We start from the raw sequence: 19,045 nt of genomic DNA on the forward strand, positions 1-19,045 counted from the left end.
CGGGAGTCTCTGTTTGTTGCATTTTCTAGCGACCAAACTCCCAAGAGCCCTCCCCAACTCTGTCTTCCAGAACCTTCTTATCCTGTCACCCTGCCCCCTGTCTTTCCCTCCATATCCCCCTTCTAAGGCAGGACAGCCTAGTGGTTAGGCAAAAAGGCTGTGGAGGCAGAGCGCCAGGGCTCCTATCTCAGGGCCTCCGACTCCCGCATGGCTTTGGGCGTACAGCTTGCTGTGTGCCAGTGTCCCCTTTTGAAAACGAGTTCCTACCTCACAGCATTGTTGAGGTTACACAACGTAAGACAACCAGCGCTCTCGGAGTGAGCTTGCAGGAGGTATGGCCCTGCTCTGCCAGGCTTCTGGTCACGCTGGCTTCAGGAGCAGTGCCTCTCCCAGGCATCGTGTGCCCAGCCCACCCTTTTCGCTCAAGATTTGCTTCTTATTCTGCATCCCACAGGTCTTAGCTAGGCCACCCTGGGCAAGTCACTTTACCTCTCTGGGCCTTGTTTCTCAGCTGTTCAGTGAGGAACCAGATTATTTCCAAGGTTTCTTGTGCTCTGACATGCTGGGGCCTCTCACATTCAGTGTGGTCCAGCCTCTCCTCCTCTGCCGGTCACCCACTACCTTGCCATGGGAACCCGGCCATCACCAGCATATCCGATTATGGCCATGCACCATCTGCCCGTTCATATCTCTGGATCTCTTGGTGTAGCCTGAAAGCTCCCTGAAGGCAGGGATCCTGTCTTTCTTGACTGATGTGATTTCCAGCTCCTAGCACCATGCCTGACATTGTGAGCGTTCAATGTGCAGTTATGATTAGTCACTTACTATTCCAGCCAACATTTACTGAACCTCTGCTGAGGTCTCAAGGGCTGTGCAGGTCTCCGGGAGCCTGGCTGAACCCGAATGTCAGAATTTTTAAAGAATGGCTCTGATCGGTGGAGGTGGAGGTGGAGGTACCTGGCCTTAGATGGTTCAGCGCAGAGGAACTTCAGTGCCTTGCTGACTTTGGTGAGTGGGGCAGGGCTCAGTCTGCATCTCCCAAGCAACAGTACTGGCTGATCAGGACGGTTGAGGTGATGCTGACTTTCTGCTGAGTCAGGAGCCCCCGTGGGCAGGTCTGGGCACCGAGCATTTTGTATACAGTCTCCTCCACATACGAACCCCAGAGGACATGCATTTCGATTCCTCGTTTTCATTCAGCAGGTGAGGAAGCGCTTCCAAAGAGCCTAAGGGCTGTGCCCGTGGCCAGCGAGCGACTGACCCCATTGCGATTCCCACCCTGGTTTATCTGGCCCCCGAGCCCCCCTCCTCTGAATGAGGAATTGGGCGAGTGGCAAGGGGGAGAGGGGGAGCATGGGCTGGAAGGCTTGGAAATTCCAAGGCAGCTGATCCGTGTCATCCCAGCACACACTGGGGAGAAACTGAAACGAAGCAAAAATAGAGTCAGTCAGCAGTCGGACAGCTGCCGCTTCCCCTGGGAACAAATCTGCTTGATTTATCTCCCCAGGTTAGGCAGGCCCCAGCTCTCAGGGTATCACTGAGAAATAATATGGACATGGCTGGAGAAACTGCCGCCGCTCCCTTCCTCAGAAAAAGATAAAGCAGACACCTGCTTGGTAGCAGCTGTGTTGATGGAGTCTTGCGTACCTGAGAGAGAGCGAGGCCAGCTAAGGTGGTGCGAGCTTTACCGACTGGATCCTCCCCTTGGGGAACTGGTCCGTCCTCCCCACAGCTGGCCTCCCCCACCCCCCCGGTAGCTTTCAGAGGTGGCGCAGTCAGCATCTGCTGACTCTTGCTCCTACTAAAATTAACACTCTGACTGATCACTGCTGCAAGAGAGGGAAAGACAGAGAGAGAGAGAGAAAACATACACACGGAGTCCAGGAGACCCAGAAGCAGAGAGAGAGCTTGGAACCCAGCCAGGCACACACTAGGAGACACGCTCTCCGGCTCCCACCGTCACAGGCAGAGAGACTGTGTTTCTCTCCCAGCGTCGGCGCCGGGGGCTGCGTGACCTGGCTTTGTGCATTCCAGTCTCTGCCAACCCTGGATCCCTTAAGCCTTCCTATTCCCAGAGCACTCCTCTGTGCATCCCATGTTTAGGGGAAGCTGGTATTTTAGAAAGATGCTCTCTTGGTGTCGGGTAGGACATAGAGGCAGGCTGTTTCTCGTTTTTCTTCAACATGTTCACTACCGGGCAGCGGTCAGCTGTTGGAAATACCTGGTAGGGAGGGTCAAGAACGAAATGACCTATTTGGGCCTGACAGAGGCAGAGGCTAAGAGGGGGAAGACTCAACCAAGAGAACCGGGCCAGGGGCTGTATTTTCTTGGGGGGCAATTCCATGTCAAATTCCGTGTCACTAGGCCAGAGCGAGCTTATTTGTGAAGTGTTTCCCTAAGCACACTCCCCGGGGCAGGGTCAGCTGTAAGGCAGCAGGGCATGAAAATACAAGGCAGAGAAACCTAGAAGGGGCCATTCCCAGGCCTGAGCGGGTGTTGCCACGTCTTCAGTATTCCAGCAAACGTACTTGCACAGGAGACATTAAAAAAAAAAATGTTACTTAACTTTTTATTGAGGTTACATGCATAAAAAAGCACACATATCAGAAACATATAAAACAGCTTGATAAGACAGCCAGTGTAACCGCCACCGGGATGGATAGAACACTGCCAGCGTGTGAGAAGCCCCCTCCTGACCCCTTCCCGTCACTGACTGTCCCTTCCCCCCTCATTCAGATAACCTTGTCCTGACTTCTAACAGCATAGATTAGGTTGACATGTTTATGTCTTTAATATAAATGACATCACAATGCATTCCCTTGGGTCTGGCTTCTTTCACTCAAAATTACATTTGTGAGATGTATTCACATGCTACGTGCGGTTGTAGATCATTCTCGTTGCTCTGTAATATTCCTGTGTGTGTGTGTGTGTGTGTGTGTGTGTGTAATATCCATTCTCCTGCTGGGGGGCGTTTGAGTAGTTTCCAGTGTGTGGCTGTCACGAGTAGTGCTGCCATGAACATCCGACAACATATCTTTTGGCGAACGTCGGTACACATTTCTGTGAGTTTATACCTAAGCGTGGAATATGTAAAGCATATATTCAGCTCCGGTGGATAATGCAAAACAGCTTCCCAAAGTGGTTGTTTGTCTTTCTTTCTTCAGAATGTCTGTGCACCAGCTTGTATGAAAATTCCACTTCCCCAGCCAAGCCAATCCTGGGTATTGCCTGTGTTTTTTATTTTGGCTAATCCATTACAGGAAGAGCAAATGCCCCTTAAGGAGTCACCTAGCAGAGGAAACAGAACTGCTCCCTGAGGGAGAAGTGTTGCCGTTTGATGGTCCTAGAAGCCGTGGTGTGCAGCGCCCTGCCTCCTGCGTTCTTGCAGGGGGAGTCCGTGGCAGAGCCGCCTTCTTGCGAGAGCATCAGCTCTGCCCCTGCCCCTGGTCAGGGACCACCGCTTTGCTGCAGTAATGCCCAACAGACCATGGAATAACTCTTCCCCAGGTGACAGAGCTTTAATGTGCCCAGCCCCAGCAAAACAAACTGGGCTTCGTGCTTGCCTGTGGGCCTCAGTAAACATTTAACAGACTGTGTGCCCCCTTCTCTCCCCTGCCATTAACCGGGGCTGGTGCCATAAATCCCTGCTCCCCTCCTGCCGTAAGCAGCCCCTCTCAGCTGACCCGACTCCGGTCCTGACTTTCTGGTGCGGTGCTGCTCCTGGGCCGGAGCCGAGGAGGAAAGAGGGGCGGGTGTGAGGGGTCCTGGGACAGACCGCCCTTGATGGGTGGGAGGCCGCCTCCATTTGATGTGTGAAATAAGGGCTGACCCTGAGCTCTTAGTGTGTGCCCAGCAACATGCTGAGCGCTTTATGTTGATTATTTCATGTCAGCCTCACAGCACTTCCAAGAAGTGGGTAGATGTGATTTACTCCCATTTTACAGATGAGGAAACCAAGGGTGAAAAATATTTCCCCAGAGTAACATAGCTAGTAAATTTGGTAGCTTGACTTCCAACTCTAATTTTTAAACCACTCTCCTGTACTTTTGTCTTGGGGCCTGATATTTAGACATTTAAGCTCCCTTTTGAACCCATCTTTCTTTTGGGTCTAAAAGCTGTGTCAGGTCGGTTTAAATGGAACAAGGGGAGCTCACTCTTTGACCTCTGGTCGCTGAAGAATGAGTAACACAGAGGATGGATGCCCTTTGGCATGGTTGCAATGATAGATGGAATAATGACCCCCAAAGATGCCCATGTCCTAGTCCCCAGAACCTGTGAATATGTTACCTTACTTGTCACAAGGGACTTTGCAGATAAGATTAAGGTTCAGGACCTTGAGATAGATTATCTTGGATCATCTGGGTGGGTCCAGTGTAATCTCATGGGACCTGAGAAGTGGAAGAGGGAGGCAGAAGAGTCAGAGGAGATGAGATGATGGAAACTGGGTCCGAGAGATGCTGTGATAGAGGAAGATGGAGGGAGGGGCCACTAGCTGAGGAATGTGGGCAGCCTCTAGAAGCTGGAAGAGACAAGCGGATTCTTCTTAGACCCTTCAGAAAGGAACACAGCCTGCCAACACCTTGATTTTAGCTTAGTGGGACCTGTGTTGGACTTCTGGCCTCCAGAACTGTAAGCTCATGAATTGTGTTGTCTTATACCACTAAGTACTGGAAAAGGTGTAATTGCAGCAATGGTTGCTATTGATGACAGTTGGCATAACGGTCAAGCTCATGGGCTTTGGAGCCAGGTTGCCTGATTTCAAATCTCCGTTCTGTGGTTTTTCTAGCTGTGTGACCTTGGGCAAGTGGCTTAAGCTGTCTGGGCCTCAGCTTTCTCATCTCTGAAGTCAGATGAGAATGATCTATAACACATAGGGTTGTGGTGAGGATTAAATGGGGATTCTATGCAGGGGGAATGTCTGGAACTAAGTTTTAGCCACGGCCCTTCGGGTAGGCATCCCGGATCAGGGCGCAGACTTAGGAGACAGATTGGGCTCAGATTCGGGCTGCACTCTTCCTAGTTGTCTATGGCTGTCTTTCCTCATCTGGAAAATAAGGACAGGAGTCTCAGGGTGGTTGGGGGTTGCATCAGATGGGGGCCAGAGCTTTTGGCAGGGTAACTGTTGCTCCATAAGGGCAGGTATTGTTATCATTGGTGGGTAGGTGGCTGTTGAGCCCCAAGCCCTAAGCATTGTGGATCCGTCTGTTCTTCAGTTATCTTTAGAGTAAGTTAAATACGCTGGGTTAGGAGACCAAGGTCTCCCCATATAGCCAGAACAGCACTGAGTACCTAGTAGGCGCTCAGCAGTTGCTGAAAGAATGAATAAAAAAGGGACAGGCCCCAGGCCCTGCCCCGAAGACGTTCAGTTCATAGCACAGGACAAGGCCTGGAAGGATGCCAAGGCTTTGTGGTTATCTTTAAAAAGAAACAAAACAGAGAACTACTTCCTACCAGCTGACCCCAAACCCCCTCAGCTGGGACCTCTGGGCCCTTCAGGGGAGCCCAGGGCAGTGTGCCAGGCCTGGCTGTGCTGGTAACTCCCTAAGCCAGCCACCTAACCTTTCTGGAACTTTCTGTCCTCCTCTTTATAACGGGCATACCTCAGCCCCTTTGCCCTACTTGGATAGTTCCTGAGGGGGAACCCTAAGCAGTAGAAAGTTCCCTTGGTGGGAGGGCTTTGGTGCCTGTAGGACACTCCCCCCCCCCCCCCCCCCACCCCCCGTCTCTGGCCTCACCTCTATTTTAGTGTCAGAGCTGCAGGGCCTTATCTTTAGTGATTCCCCTCTCAGCGTATTAAGTCAAACATAAGGAAGGAAGAATAACTGCTGCTCTGGGTCCGTGATTGTAACAAGATCGATTTTTCTCCTTCCCATCCCCAGGCCTTGATCTTTTGACCAGAAAGGAATTAAAAAGATGGTCCCTCGTGATGGCTGCGCCTGTCAGCCGCGTGGAGCTTCCTTGAAGGATTTTCTGAGCCGTGTGGATGTACAGTGATTCTCGGCCGCCAGAGGAGTAACGCTGGTGGAAGCTCTCTCTCCAGTGACACACACCCGCCCCATTTCTGGATGCTAAAGGTGGTTTTACAAAGGCCCTGGCTGAGTGCCTCGCGGATTCCTGCGGCCTGGACGCCCCTGGTGGACGGAGGACTGAAGCTTCCTGCCCTTGCTGCCGACAAGGAGTGTTCGGCTGGGGCTCTGCCAGCTCCCTTGGGGGCTCCCTGTGAAACGTAAGGCCCATCTCCTCCTTGTTCACGTATCTCCCACGTGTTCTGCCCAGCACCCACCTGGGCTTCTGGTGCTGCTTCCCTGGCTGGCGGGAGAGAGGTCACCACCACGTGGCCGGCTCTCAGAAGGGGCTGGCATTTAACGAGTTCGCTCTGTGTGTCTGGCATCGTGCTGGGTGTGTGTGGGGGACAGATGGAAATGGAAAGGTGCCTCCAAGGAGCCGTCACTGATGTTGTCATCGTGCCTGTCACCCTCTACTGATTTTCCTCGTTCGTGTGTCTGTCCTCATCTACTAGATCATATGTGCCTTGAAGGCCGGGGCCTCTTCCGCGTGGCTCTGTGTCTCCAAGACACTGTATAGTGCCTGGCACGTCTCCTGCTGCAGAAAGGGTGAATGAGGACACGATCGTTAGCAAGTTAAGACACTGCAGAGTAAACAGGGAGGGTAGGCATGGGGAGAGGATTTTCTGGCTCTGTCCTTACAGCTGGAAACCGAGAACTGAGCGTCCGCTGGGTGCCTGCGGAGCCAGAAGGGCCTGGGTTGGAATCTGTAACCCGTATCTGTGGAGTGACTCGGGACAAGTGACTGCTGGATTCCTTGCCCTTCTCTACTCAGTGGGGGTGACTTATCGTCGTCCTTCATAGGGTTGGTGTTGGTCCCAAAATAGTCGTGCACGTGCCGACACCCAGCGTCGTGCCTGGCACACGGCAGATGCTCAGCACGTGGTAGGGAAGGTCATTCATGGCTGCTTGGGGGAAGGCTTCCAGGAAGGAGGGGTGTTGCTTGGGCCTTGGAAGTCTTCCTGAGCAGAGCCAGGTGGGCCGTGCTGGCCTTTGGACTGGGAACTGCTGGTTGGCGTGGACAGTTGATCAAAGGTCTCAGTCCCCAGAGCCCACGGAAGGCCGAGTGGCCGGCCGGCAGCAGGCGAGGGAAAGGAGCCTCCTGTCCGTGTGAGGGAGGGAGCAGCCGGACTTGGGCCCGGCGACGGAGGACCCCGGCAGTTCTGCAGTTGACAGGCTGTCCTGACCAGGCAGCTGTGAGGTTGGTGGCTCTGAGGGATGTTGCCCCAGCGTTGGGCTGCCCACAGGAGAGTGGCAGCTCCAACAGCCAGTGCCCCGTGTGCTCAGGTCACCTGGGGCCACCTGGCACTTGGCTGCCAGGACGGCATGAGGGGCGGTGCCTGGGGTTCGATTTTGGTTGCGTTCTTTCCGGTTCCGCTCAGGCCCGACGGCACTTCTGAGCACGGCTTTCCCTGACCTCCTCGTGGAAGTAATGTCCCTCTGGTTATTCCTGGCTGTCCTGGTCCACAGCTCCTCCATGCGTTGTAATATTATAACCACTTATGCAAGGTATTTGATTTCCTGTCTTTCTCCCACCCTAGAAGGTAATCTGAGGTCAGGAGACATGTGTGCCTTGTTCACAGCCTAAACACACAGCAGGGCTCTTATTTACTGCGTCGTAGTTGATCAGATCAGGTGGTGATTCAGTGCTTTTCTTTCAGCTGCTGTGAAAAGGACAGACTAGAGGCAGACATGCTTTTTGAGCATCTCTGTAACTTGATCAGCCCAACAGTTCCCCTGGCAGGCAGTGGTGTGCCCATTTTACAGTTGAGAACTTTGAGTGGCCATGTAACTTGCCCAAGGTTATTTATGCAAGAGAAGGCAGAGCAGGAGGCTGAGAAGGGTGTGTTGTGTGTGTTGTGTGTTGTGTGTGTGAGGTGTGTGTGTGTTGTGTGTGTGTGGTGTGTGTGCTGTGTGTGTGCTGTGTGTGGTGTTTGTGGTGTGTGAGGTGTGTGTGTGTGTGTGGTGTGTGTGTGTGTGGTGTGTGGTGTGTGTGGTGTGTGGTGTGTGTGTGGTGTGTGTGTGTGTGGTGCGTGTGGTGTGTGTGTCTGTGGTGCGTGTGGTGTGTGTGGTGTGTGTGTGGTGTGTGGTGTGTGGTACGTGTGTGTGTGTGTGGTGCATGTGTGTTGTGTGTGTGTGTTTTGTGTGTTGTGTGTGTGTGTTGTGTGTGTGGTGTGGTGTGTGTTTGTGTGTGTGCTGTGTGTGTGTTGTGTGAGGTGTGTGTGTGGTGTGTGAGGTGTGTGTGTGTGTGTATGTGTTGTGTGAGTGGTGTGTGTGTTGTGTGTGTGTGCTGTGTGTGTGGTGTGTGAGGTGTGTGTGTGTGTGGTGTGTGAGGTGTGTGTGGTGTGTGCGTTGTGTGTGTTGTGTGTGTGCTGTGTGTGTGCTGTGTGTGGTGTTTGTGGTGTGAGGTGTGTGTTGTGTGTGTTGTGTGTGGTGCGTGTGTGTGTGGTGCGTGTGTTTTGTGTGTGTGTTGTGTGTGTGTTGTGTGTGTGTGTGTGGAGCACTGCCTGCTGTGGGATGCTCCTGGGGTCCTTAGGACGGGGTTCCTCTTTGTCACCTGGGAGAGACGGGCTTTCAGGAAGAGCTCTGTGCTCCCTGTGTGGAGGAAGCAGGCCCCATGCCGGGCCGCGGGACCAGGTGTGGTTGGGGTCACAGTACAGCAGCCCCCGGGGTCCACGGTCTGCTGGGAGGAATTGGTGACAGTTGCTATGCTCGCTGCTGTCCACGGCCAAGCAGGACAGGGAGAGGAGTCCTCTGGGGCGGGCTCTTGAGGGTCTGGGGGTCCTTGGAGGGTTGGGAGGTTGGGCTGGGCTTGCAATGGCCATCAGAGCTCTTCCTGGGGACATGAGGGGCTCAGCTAGGCGAGTGAGTGGGGACACCGAGGCACGGCACTGCCCCTTCCGCTTCTGCCCTCCCAGGCCCCTCGCATGTCTTCTGCCATCTCCCCGCGCCCTCCTGCTGCAGAGTTGCGCCCTCACTTATCACATGGCCCGCAGCCCTGCTTTTTCTCCTTTTATCAGTTACTCCCTAGAATAACCCCATTGTGGTGGTCTGGGTTATCTCACGCTCCTCCCGGGAGGGGGTGGGTGGGCTTGGGCACCAGAAGGCACAGAATGGTCATGGCGAGAAGTAAGGTGCCCGCTTTCCCCCGCTCTGGCTGCTCCAAGCAGCTGCCCCGTGTCTGCGAGGGTGCACCCTGCGGGCACAGATGTAGGAATAATCGCCATTTGTTAAGCCACGTTCTGTGCGGGGCACGTGGCAGACCTTATTCCATTGCAGCCCCAGACCAGACCTATGGGGTGGGCCCTAGAACAGTCTCTTTTAGTGCTGAAGTAACTGGGAGCCCAGACAGGCAAAGCAGGTGTCCCCCAGGGAACACAGGCAGGATTGGAGCACAGTTCTCACGGATTCCAAAGCCGCTGGTTCACGCGGCTTGGAACTGAGAGACACAACTTCTACTCCCTTCTTAGCCCTCAGTGACTGTGTGACCTCGGGCAGATTACCTCCCTTCTCTGGGCCTTGGTACCCTCATTGCTAGGGAAACTGTCTCATTTCTCTTCTAGCCTGGGAGTGAAGGCAGCAGCACTTACTCTGGGAAGGCAGGTGTAAGCCAGGATGCTTCTGGCCAGGTGCTGACAGGTGTAAGCCAGGATGCTTCTGGCCAGGTGCTGACAGGTGTAAGCCAGGATGCTTCTGGCCAGGATGCAGCCAGGTGCTGCCGGTCCTGGTGGGCCTGGCGCTGCTGCTATGCTGCCATTTTCTGGGTCCACATTGGCTCCTCCAGTTTTTCCTTTGCAATTGTGTGGCCAGTTCGCATTTCTGCTTGGCCTAATACCATCTCACAAGTCTGTTTTTAGCTGCTTGGAAGAACCCATTTTTCTTTGAGCCCTGTTACCCCAGGCTGCTGCTAGAGCATGCCTGACCTTTTTTTAAAAAAATTTAATTAACTGATAGGCCCCTGTGGTGATTGATAGCACACATTCTAGTTGACGGGGGAGGGGCTGGGGGATGCAGGGCTGCCCCCCACCTCCAGGGACACCCAGCCAGCATTCCTGGAGATGGCTTAGCGGCCTGGGCCTGTTCTCCCATGGGGAGGCCTGGGCTCCTGGGGTCCGCACAGGCTGAGTCTGGAGACCAGGCTTGTCACTGAACAGCCATGGGGTTGCTTAATGGATGGTGTTTATCAAAGCTTGATTAATCTTCCAACCTGGGGAAGTGGTTGGAACCCCACTTTTACACATGAAGAAACTGAGGTTCAGAGAGATCCGGAAAACTACCAAGATTATCTCAGGAGAGCGTGGAGAAGCTGGCATGCCCTCCGATCTGTCAGCTTTCAGCCTCCCTGCCTCTGCTTGGCCTGTGGTTCTCAAGAGTGCAATGAGGTGTACAAGATGCCTCTAGGTTATAGAGGGGCAAACTTAAAAAAATTGTTTTATATTTATTTTAACTTGAATTAGAAAAATACCGTGATTGGCATAGGAGACCTGTGATTTTGCAGCTATTACTGCTTAGGATGTAGTTATGTAAGTTAAAAAAAGGTCAATTTTGCAAAAATGTTAAGGTAGTAACATGTGGACACAGCTCTCCTGCAGAGGGCTAAATTTGGAGCACATGTCCTTGCTTCGATTGGTGGCACTTTGGCTGTGTGGCCCCGGCCACATCACTGGAGACAGAGTGTTCCTCAGACTGACCTGAGTAGCTCTATGTCACTGTGCTGTTTAGTCCACTGTGATCCTCCCTAAATCCAGAAGATTCATGATGAAACGATTGCACAGCTCAGTCTGAAGCTAGATTGAAAACAAAAAGAATCTCGGAATGATAGTGCTTTATAATCCTATAATTCTGCTCGAATTGACAAAGCCTACTGATCTCAGCTCTGCCAGCTCTATTCTACTTATTGAGCACCAAAGTTTTCCAATCAACTCCTGTATTACTCTCTGGGATTGGATTATGAAGTAGTAAATACTACCACTATGTAATCAATCCATGACTCATTCATTCATTTTTTTATTCATTCATTTCTCCTCAGTAAATAGGGGATAAATATTACCTACCCTATGGGCTTATTGTGAGAATTAAATAAGAGATCATATTGAAGGGCTTACTTCAGTGCCTGACATATAATCAGCACTCAGTGATTATTCGCTATTTTTAAACCAAGTGTTAAAATGGAATTAGAGGAGCCAAACATACAGACCTATGGAAATAAAGACCATTGAGGATGCGTGAGTTACTAATATTGAACATTAAGTTTAGTTCTGAGTTCCTGGTTAGCACGACACACTGAGTAGGTTATATTTGTGTCTAAATCAAGGCTTGGCAAACCTTTTCTCTCAAGGGCTGAGTAGTAAATATTTTTGGCTTTGTGGGCTGTACCGTTCTGTCACTACTAGTCAGTATCTGCCTTTGTGTCTGGAAAGCAGCCATAGACAGTATGTAGATGAATGGACATGGCTGTGTTCCCATAAAACTTTATTTATAAGAACTGGCAATAGGGACTTCCCTGGCGGTGCAGTGGTCAAGAATCCGCCTGCCAATGCAGGGGACACGGGTTCGAGCCCTGGTCCGGGAAGATCCCACATGCTGTGGAGCATCTAAGCCCGTGCGCCACAACTACTGAGCCTGCACTCTAGAGCCCGCGAGCCACAACTACTGAGCCTGCGTGCCACAACTACTGAGCCTGCGCTCTAGAGCCCGCAAGCCACAACTACTGAAGCCCACACGCCTAGAGCCCGTGCTCCGCAACAAGAGAAGCCACAGCAGTGAGAAGCCCGCGCACCGCAACGAAGAGTAGCCCCTGCTCGCTGCAACTAGAGAAAGCCCGCGCGCAGCGATGAAGACCCAATGCAGCCAAAAATAAATTAATTAATTAAAAAAAAAAGAACTGGCAAAGGGCCTACAGGCTATAGTTTGCCCCTTGGTCTAAATGAAGGAAACCTGTTTGTCTTTGAAAGTGAGAGACTCCTCCTGGATATAAACACTAAAAAAAACTTGTTACAAGATGTAGTCTTTATATGAGGCTTGTTAAGCAGCATATGGATGGTGCTTTCATTGGGATTTTACGGAAAATACAAAAGACCTTCACACTGTCGGTTCTCTTACCATTTGCATAGCAGACATTTGTTGAAGGCTTACTATGTGCCATCCTCTGATGCTCTGACCCATAGTAAAACCTAAAGACACGTGCATTTTGGCAGGGGCTGCAGCGTTAGCAAGGGGTCATCTTGGTGACTCTTTAGGGTGTCATTTCAGAGGAGTGTTTTCAGTGTTGGATGCTCTTTCCAGCCCCGGAATTACACACAGGCCTCAGTGCTAATTTGAGTGGCAGGCCTGGGCGCCCGGATCCTACCTCACAGGGTGCCTGGGACCGGCTGGGAGATCTTTGCCCTCCTTTGGCTGAGAGCTTCAGTTGTTGGAAGACTGTGGTCTTTGGAGCAAAACACAGCCAGGTTGTGAAACTTTGCTGTTTCGTAGCTGTGTGACCTTGCTGTAGTTCCTAAACCTCTCTGAGCCTCACTTTCATCATCCGCAAAGTCAGGACCATAACACCGCTGAATCTTTAGTTCTTACCTGAGTATTTGCTCCTTCAATGTTAGCTCCTCCCCGTGGGGGCCCAGGGGCTGCTGGCCCTCCCTCATCCCAGGAAGCCAGGTCCTGGCTTTTTCAGCTGGAGCCTGAAGTGTGAGAATGGCTGTCCCCTCCTCCTGGGTGAGTGTTTAGTGTAAAAAGTCTTGAGAAAACACTGGCCTGCGGAATTCCGAAGTTAATGAAGGGGGCAGATTCCAGGAGGGTCTCTGTTTGACCTCTCACCCTTTCCCCAACACCCTGTTATCCCTGAGTGGGTTTGGAGGCAATGGAAGGTTTATAGCTACTACACAAAAAATCTCTCACGCAGTGGGGCAGGGCCATGGCCTTGGCCGCTGGAAGCCTGGGTCAGCATGGGTGAGTTTGAGCCTTTTCCCTATGGCGCCTGTTTAACCTGGCTAATGTGAGAGGCAAGGCAGGCCATCGGGGGAGAAGGGGAGCATATTTGAGAAAGTTGGGGAATGATTCTCAGTTTCTCCAAAGGAGGGGCGGAGTGAGGGGCTGTGTGAGAAGTTTGAAAGGAGACTCAGTTGCCTTAAAAAAAAGGGGGAACATTTTCTTCCTTATTCTGACATTAGAACCCATACATTCTATTCAGTTAGGACTAGTGTAGGATAAAGAGAACACGCTTTTGTGGGTGGCTGCAGTTTCAGGAGATGCTCTCTACTTCTGCTTTATAGAACCTTCGGGAAAAGGCTTTGGAGGCCAGAGCTAGGCAGTGACATGCCATGGCTTAGGACGCTGGAGGCTGGAGTCCAGCTCTGTCTGTGTCTGCAACTCTGGGACTTGGGTGGCTATGGTGGGCCTTCGAGGAGCTTCGGGGCCTTGGCTGTGCGCTTGTGTTCTCATCTGCCCTGGTTGCTCTCTCTTCTCACCTGTCACCTTGCTGGCACCCATGGTGGTGGGGGGAAGCTTGGTCCCCCTTTCTTGATTTTGTTAAAATGTCAGCCGTGCTCATAGCTGGTTTTGCAGGGCAGTTGCTGGCAGTGGGGTCTTTCCCTCCCGTCTACCTATCTGCTACCCTCTATGACTCCGCATGGGGGTGGGGATTTCTGGGGAGAGGGGGTTGGCTCCACCTAATTACCAGGAACGGCCCTGAGCCTCCCCTCCTCCCCCGTGGAGACTTATCTGGCTCCAACCAAAGAGCAGCTGCTCCCGGTGAGGTCTCTGAGTCACTCAGAGGTTCAGGACTGGGTTTAGCAGGAGGCGATGACATAAACAAATAAACATTAGCCAGGACAAGCTCCCAGCTTTCTGCTCACACAGGGGCCCTGGAAACTCCTTGTTGCATGTTCGGGGAATATGAGGATACTCATCAGAAAGCGAATTTTCCTGATGGAGAAATGCTCCAGGGAGGTGATGGGGATGTGTTAGAAAATCTGGTGTTTCCTGGCTGTGTAATCTTGGGTAGGATGCTTGGCCTCTCTGGACCTTCATCGCCTCCTCTGTGAAGCTGGTTATTGTGAAATTTAGATGACCTCAGTTGTAAAACCCAGCCGGTGGTTAGTCCCCCTTCTCGGAACCTGACGCAGAGTAAACCCCGGACTTAGGTCAGATTTGCGAGGCGGATTGCTTCTGAGACTGTCCTGTTTTCCGGTTGTTGAGTCAGCTCATGCTGGTCTTGGGACTTCTCTGAGGCCTCAGCTGCTCATCTTTCAATGAAGGGGCGGTCCTTGCCTTGTGCCCCTCGTGCGCTTGTTGAGAGGACCGAATGAGTCACCGCTGGGAAGGTGCCTGAGAGCTGGACAGCGTGGCCGTGTCTGGTTGAGCTTCAGAGCCCAGCGTTGGTGGCTGAGCCTGATTCCTCGGGGAGGGAGTGTGAAGGTGGCAGAGGTGACTGGGTCGAGCACATGCCATAGGGTTAAGGCCAAGTGGCACTAGACCGCTGAGGCATGTTCAGGATGCAGGCAGCCCCGCCTCCCTTTAAAGTAGCGGTGCTCTGGGGATGCTGTGGGTGCCCCCAGCTCTCTGCTCCTCTCCGTCCTTCTCGGTGACTCTGCTGCGTTTGGGGGTTTCTTTGCGTGACGTGAATCATCCAGATCTGAAACACAAACCAAGAAGCCACAAAAGGCCACTTAACAATGGCCCTATTCCCACCCCCAGGATTAACAAGTGTTACATGATGTTGCGTGTTTGCTTTGGATCATTGCTTTTGTAGATATTAAAAACAAACTAGAGATAAAATGGACGTTTGTAAGGCCTTTTCTCCCGTTCCATTTCCTTCTCTTCATAGAAGTACCACTCTTCTGAACTTGGTCTATTTGGAGGGCATTCGAGGCGCCCTTTGAATATTTAAAATTCTTACCAAGTGGCATAATGTAGGGGTGTGATGGCTGCAGTTTGTTCTTTTCACCCCTTATTATGTTTGGGTGACGCCGCTGCTGTGGCTGATCCTTCATGCCCCTCGTGGTAGACTTTGGGTTGTTTCCAGGTTTTTGCGGCCATAGGCGACGCTGGGGTGAGCTTCCCTGCACACATCTCCAGGTGCACGCGCAGGTGTCCCCAGGGACGCAGGGCACGGCGTAGGCACACTTTCAGCCTTGCCACAGGTTGCTGCACTGCTGTCCTGAGGCTTCACCTGCTCCCTAGGTAGCACCACCTCCACGTGGCTTTGAGGTTTCCAAGTTGACATTGCGTTTGAATTCAGATAGCATTGGCGTTTTGCATCTTCCTGAGGATGATAAATGCTTCGATAGCAACACAAATAATGGTGAAAGCGGAAATGAGGGGAAATTCAGGCTCAGGCTAAGCAGACTGTGGTGTGGTGAGTGGGTGAGAAAAGACTTACGGGCACATCTGGCGTCCTGTGCTCCCAGGTGTCAGGATGCAGGGCATGAAGGGGAGGACTCTTTTCTTGCTGCCTGGAGAAGCCAGTGCTTTCCTGATGCTTCTATGGTATAATGTTTGAGTCTTGTTCTCAAACGTTCTGTCAAGTGGTCAGGTCTGGTATAGTGGGCATAGCAGGTGTCGATGCGTAGGCATTGATGGTACAGTGCTTGGGTATCTGTTACTCTTTGTTGAGTTCCTGCGATGTGCCAAGGTTGAACTAATTCTCCCAGCCACCCCGACAGGTGTAAATGTTATCTGAGTCTAACGTCACAGGTGTGAACACGGAGGCTCACGTGGGTTCACACACCCAGCGAGTAAGGCTGAAGCTGGGATTCTGACCTTCCCTGGGACCTGACCACGTTCCCCAGGCTGCCTGCTCCCTGCCCCAGAAATGTCAAAATGCATCGCGGGAAAAGCCAGGACTCTGGTCCCAGATGGACAGAGGGAACCCTGCGGGGGTCCTGGCTCTCTGTGCCTGATGGGAGTGACGCTAGCCTGCTCTATTTACAGTCCCTGGTTCTCCCGCGGTGTCTCCGGAAGTCACGACCTGCTGGCCGGCACTTGGGGAGGACAGGAAGTTGTACCCCGGCCCTGCTGGCTTGCTGGGGGCATGTTGTTCCCGTGGCCACAGGGGAGACGGGGTGGGACGGGCAGGACTGTGGGAACAAAAAAACCCCCTACAACAGACAATTCAGGTCATATAGTGGACGACTCCTGGATTATTAGGAGATGACTCAAATGACCAGATTTGGGTCAGGAAGCCTGGGCTGCAGGAAGATAATGTGAAATCTTTGGATTTTTTCCGGGAGTTCTTGCCTTTTAAAGGATTTTGTTTTCTAAGTTATCAGCCGAGGGACCATGGATTTTGGGTTTTCCGAGGCAGGGGTTTATGGGGAATATGGGGGTGGGAGCTGAGGAAGAGGAAGATGGGGCAGGAATGGGCACGTTCCACCCCAGCTTCTTCCGGATTCAGTTTCTCTCCCAGGAACAAGGGGCCGATTCACGTGGCTCCAGCGGCCTTGCTGGCCTGGAGTTGGGCCCGTGCCTGCCAGTGACTAAGGAGGAAATGCCATTTCACTTATCCTGTGGCCCTGCATCCTTCAGGCTCTTCTCTATCTTCATTTTGCAGCTGCCTCATCTTTTTGGCATTTGCCTCTTTCCTTTCTTTTTCTTCTGGGTAATATGCTGAGGCGACGTGGGCTACGACTCCACGAAACCCAACCAAACTTCCGTCTTCCACACACAGCTGGTTTCGGGCGACCTGGGCTTCGTGTTTTCAAGGCGGTCCGCAGTTTGGAGAGTTGGTCCTTGTGACTTGTGCTTTGTCAGTCCTGTAGGGTTCCAGGCAGTTCTGAATCCGAGGTGGGACTTCTGGGTAAAAACGTCCAGGTGGACTTTTTAAGATGGGAAAGCCGCCACTGTCCAAGGGCCACTGTCACAAGGGGGTGAAGTGCGCCACCATCACCGGTGGTGAGAGGAGATGGCAGATCTGCTGGGCGGCGTTCCACCTCTGCCGGACCCTGCTGGTCTTGGCTTTGAGCCCAGCTGGGGGGCCTGCAAGGCCTCCTGGCTTCCCTGGCACAGCCAGCTGCTCTGTCCTGTGTGCTCTTTTCTCTGATGTGCTTCTGCCGCATGGGTCTGTCTCTGCCAGGAGCCCGGGAGCGTTTCTGGTGGGAGGACCAGATTTTGGCTCACCTTGTACTCAAAGCCCTTAACTTGGGGCCAGTTCGTGTTTGCGGATGAATGCAGAGCTCTCCAGAGACCCGGTTGGGACTTTCCAAATTTAAAGGGGATGGGATCCTGCAGGCTGCTTTTCCCCTTGTGTACCAATCAGTGGTTGTAAGTGGATGTCTGCCGTGTTCTCAGGGTTGGTCCTAGAAAGACATGCCTCCCCTTCCCTAAATCAGATGAGACAGCAGGAAAACAGTATAAAAGTGGTTTAATAAAATGGTGTGAGGAAGCCTGTGTTTGCACCGTGGCCTTGTTACTCACGAGCAGGTGACCCTAGACCGGGCAGTTCCCTGAGCCTCAGTTTCCCCAGCTGCAAAATGGGAGCAGTACTACCTGCCCACACTCAGGGGATGGTTTCCTGAGCTGGCGCATGCGTGTTTAATACGGGGAGGGAGCTGTCTGGGGAGTGACCCATGGACACTGCTTTTCATTTATGAGCTCAGTGGGCGAGATGGACCTTTCAGAACCACTGGGCGCTCTGCTGGGGGTCCGTGCTGTCCTTAGGGGGCCTGGTGTGTGGGGGGCAGGTATGGGGGTCCAGGAATGGGGAGGCCTGCATGGTGGAAAGCCAGGCAACGGGCAGCCCCTGCAGAGACACAGGGATTACCCTCTGGGAGGCAGTGACCAGCCATCTGGAGTGGAGGTTGCGGGGAAACTGTTTGGCCAAAGGATTTTGGAACCAGACAGAAGCAGGGCCCTCCGAGCTCTTTTGCTTCTAGGATTGTTGTTCTGGGATTGTCCCTGAGGCCGGGACTCACCATGTGCCTGCAGCTCGAGAGCGGCAGGCGGTTTTTCTAATTGGGGGCGGGGCGGGGGGCGCAGAGGCTGTGCTTATGGGGCCAGCCCCGAGGCTCCCGCGCACCATGTCCATCCTCGCCCCTGCCTCGAGGCCAGCTCTGCTACAGTAGGGCTGGGGGAACGCTTAGCGGGGTGTGGGTGTCCCCTGGCTGTTTGGGGAGGGCGATGGGGTGATGGGGGGGCTGAGAGGTGTGGAGTGATGAAAACATGCACAACGGGGTGACGCTTCTGAAGCTGGTTTTTGTTCCTTAACACATCTCCTAGCTCTGGAACCTGCTCTGTTGCCTGGGCCTCTCTGAGCTTTGGTGTCCTGATCTGCAGACTGGGGGTAGGGACCTCCGTTTTGTGGGGCAGGTGTGAAATCCTGACCTGAAATGGTCATGCTTGAAGGAAGCCGACAAAGAAGTTTAATCCCTCCCTATTTTCTTTTCTTTTTTTTTTTTTTTTTTTAAATTTTATTTATTTATTTATTTATTGGCTGCATTGGGTCTTCGTTGCTGCGCGCGGGCTTTCTCTAGTTGTGGCGAGCCGGGGCTACTCTTCGTTGCGGTGCGCGGGCTTCTCATTGCGGTGGCTTCTCTTGTTGCGAAGCATGGGCTCTAGGTGTGCAGGCTTCAGTAGTTGTGGCACGTGGGCTCAGTATTGTGGCGCACGGACTTAGTTGCTCCGCGGCATGTGGGATCTTCCCGGACCAGGGCTCGAACCCGTGTCCCCTGCATTGGCAGGTGGATTCTTAACCGCTGCGCCACCAGGGAAGCCCCCTCCCTATTTTCTTAACTGTTCTCTGTCGCTGGTAAATCTCTGTTGGACTGATACCCCATGAAGCCCATACCAGTCAGATCAGTGAAGTTAAATGGCTCCCTGATGATAGTAATTAGATTAGTAACAAATAATCAGAGCTGACATTCATCTAGTGCTTATTAAGTCCTGGGCAATGCACATCAGACCTCATCTGTTATAAGATTTAATTCCCGCAATCATCCTAGGATTGCAGCAGTATAATTAGCCCCATTTTACAGATGAGAAAAACGGAGGAT

The 19,045-nt window shown here is 52.6% G+C and overlaps 1 protein-coding gene across 8 annotated transcripts in view; it reads left to right on the top strand.

Moving 5' to 3' along the window:
- LOC309647105 (uncharacterized protein) overlaps positions 1-19,045 on the top strand; it is a 408,982-nt gene that overhangs the window by 66,764 nt on the left and 323,173 nt on the right. For all 8 annotated transcript variants that reach the window (XM_082434106.1, XM_082434108.1, XM_082434107.1 and 5 more), the window contains exon 3: positions 5,880-6,226. In XM_082434106.1, the coding sequence (XP_082290232.1) occupies positions 5,880-5,886 (7 nt within the window). In that variant the 3' untranslated portion in view covers positions 5,887-6,226. The remainder of the gene's footprint in view (positions 1-5,879; positions 6,227-19,045) is intronic.

The sequence above is a fragment of the Balaenoptera physalus genome, assembly GCF_965194825.1.
Source record: "Balaenoptera physalus genome assembly, chromosome: 17".
Taxonomy (NCBI): Eukaryota; Metazoa; Chordata; class Mammalia; order Artiodactyla; family Balaenopteridae; genus Balaenoptera; species Balaenoptera physalus.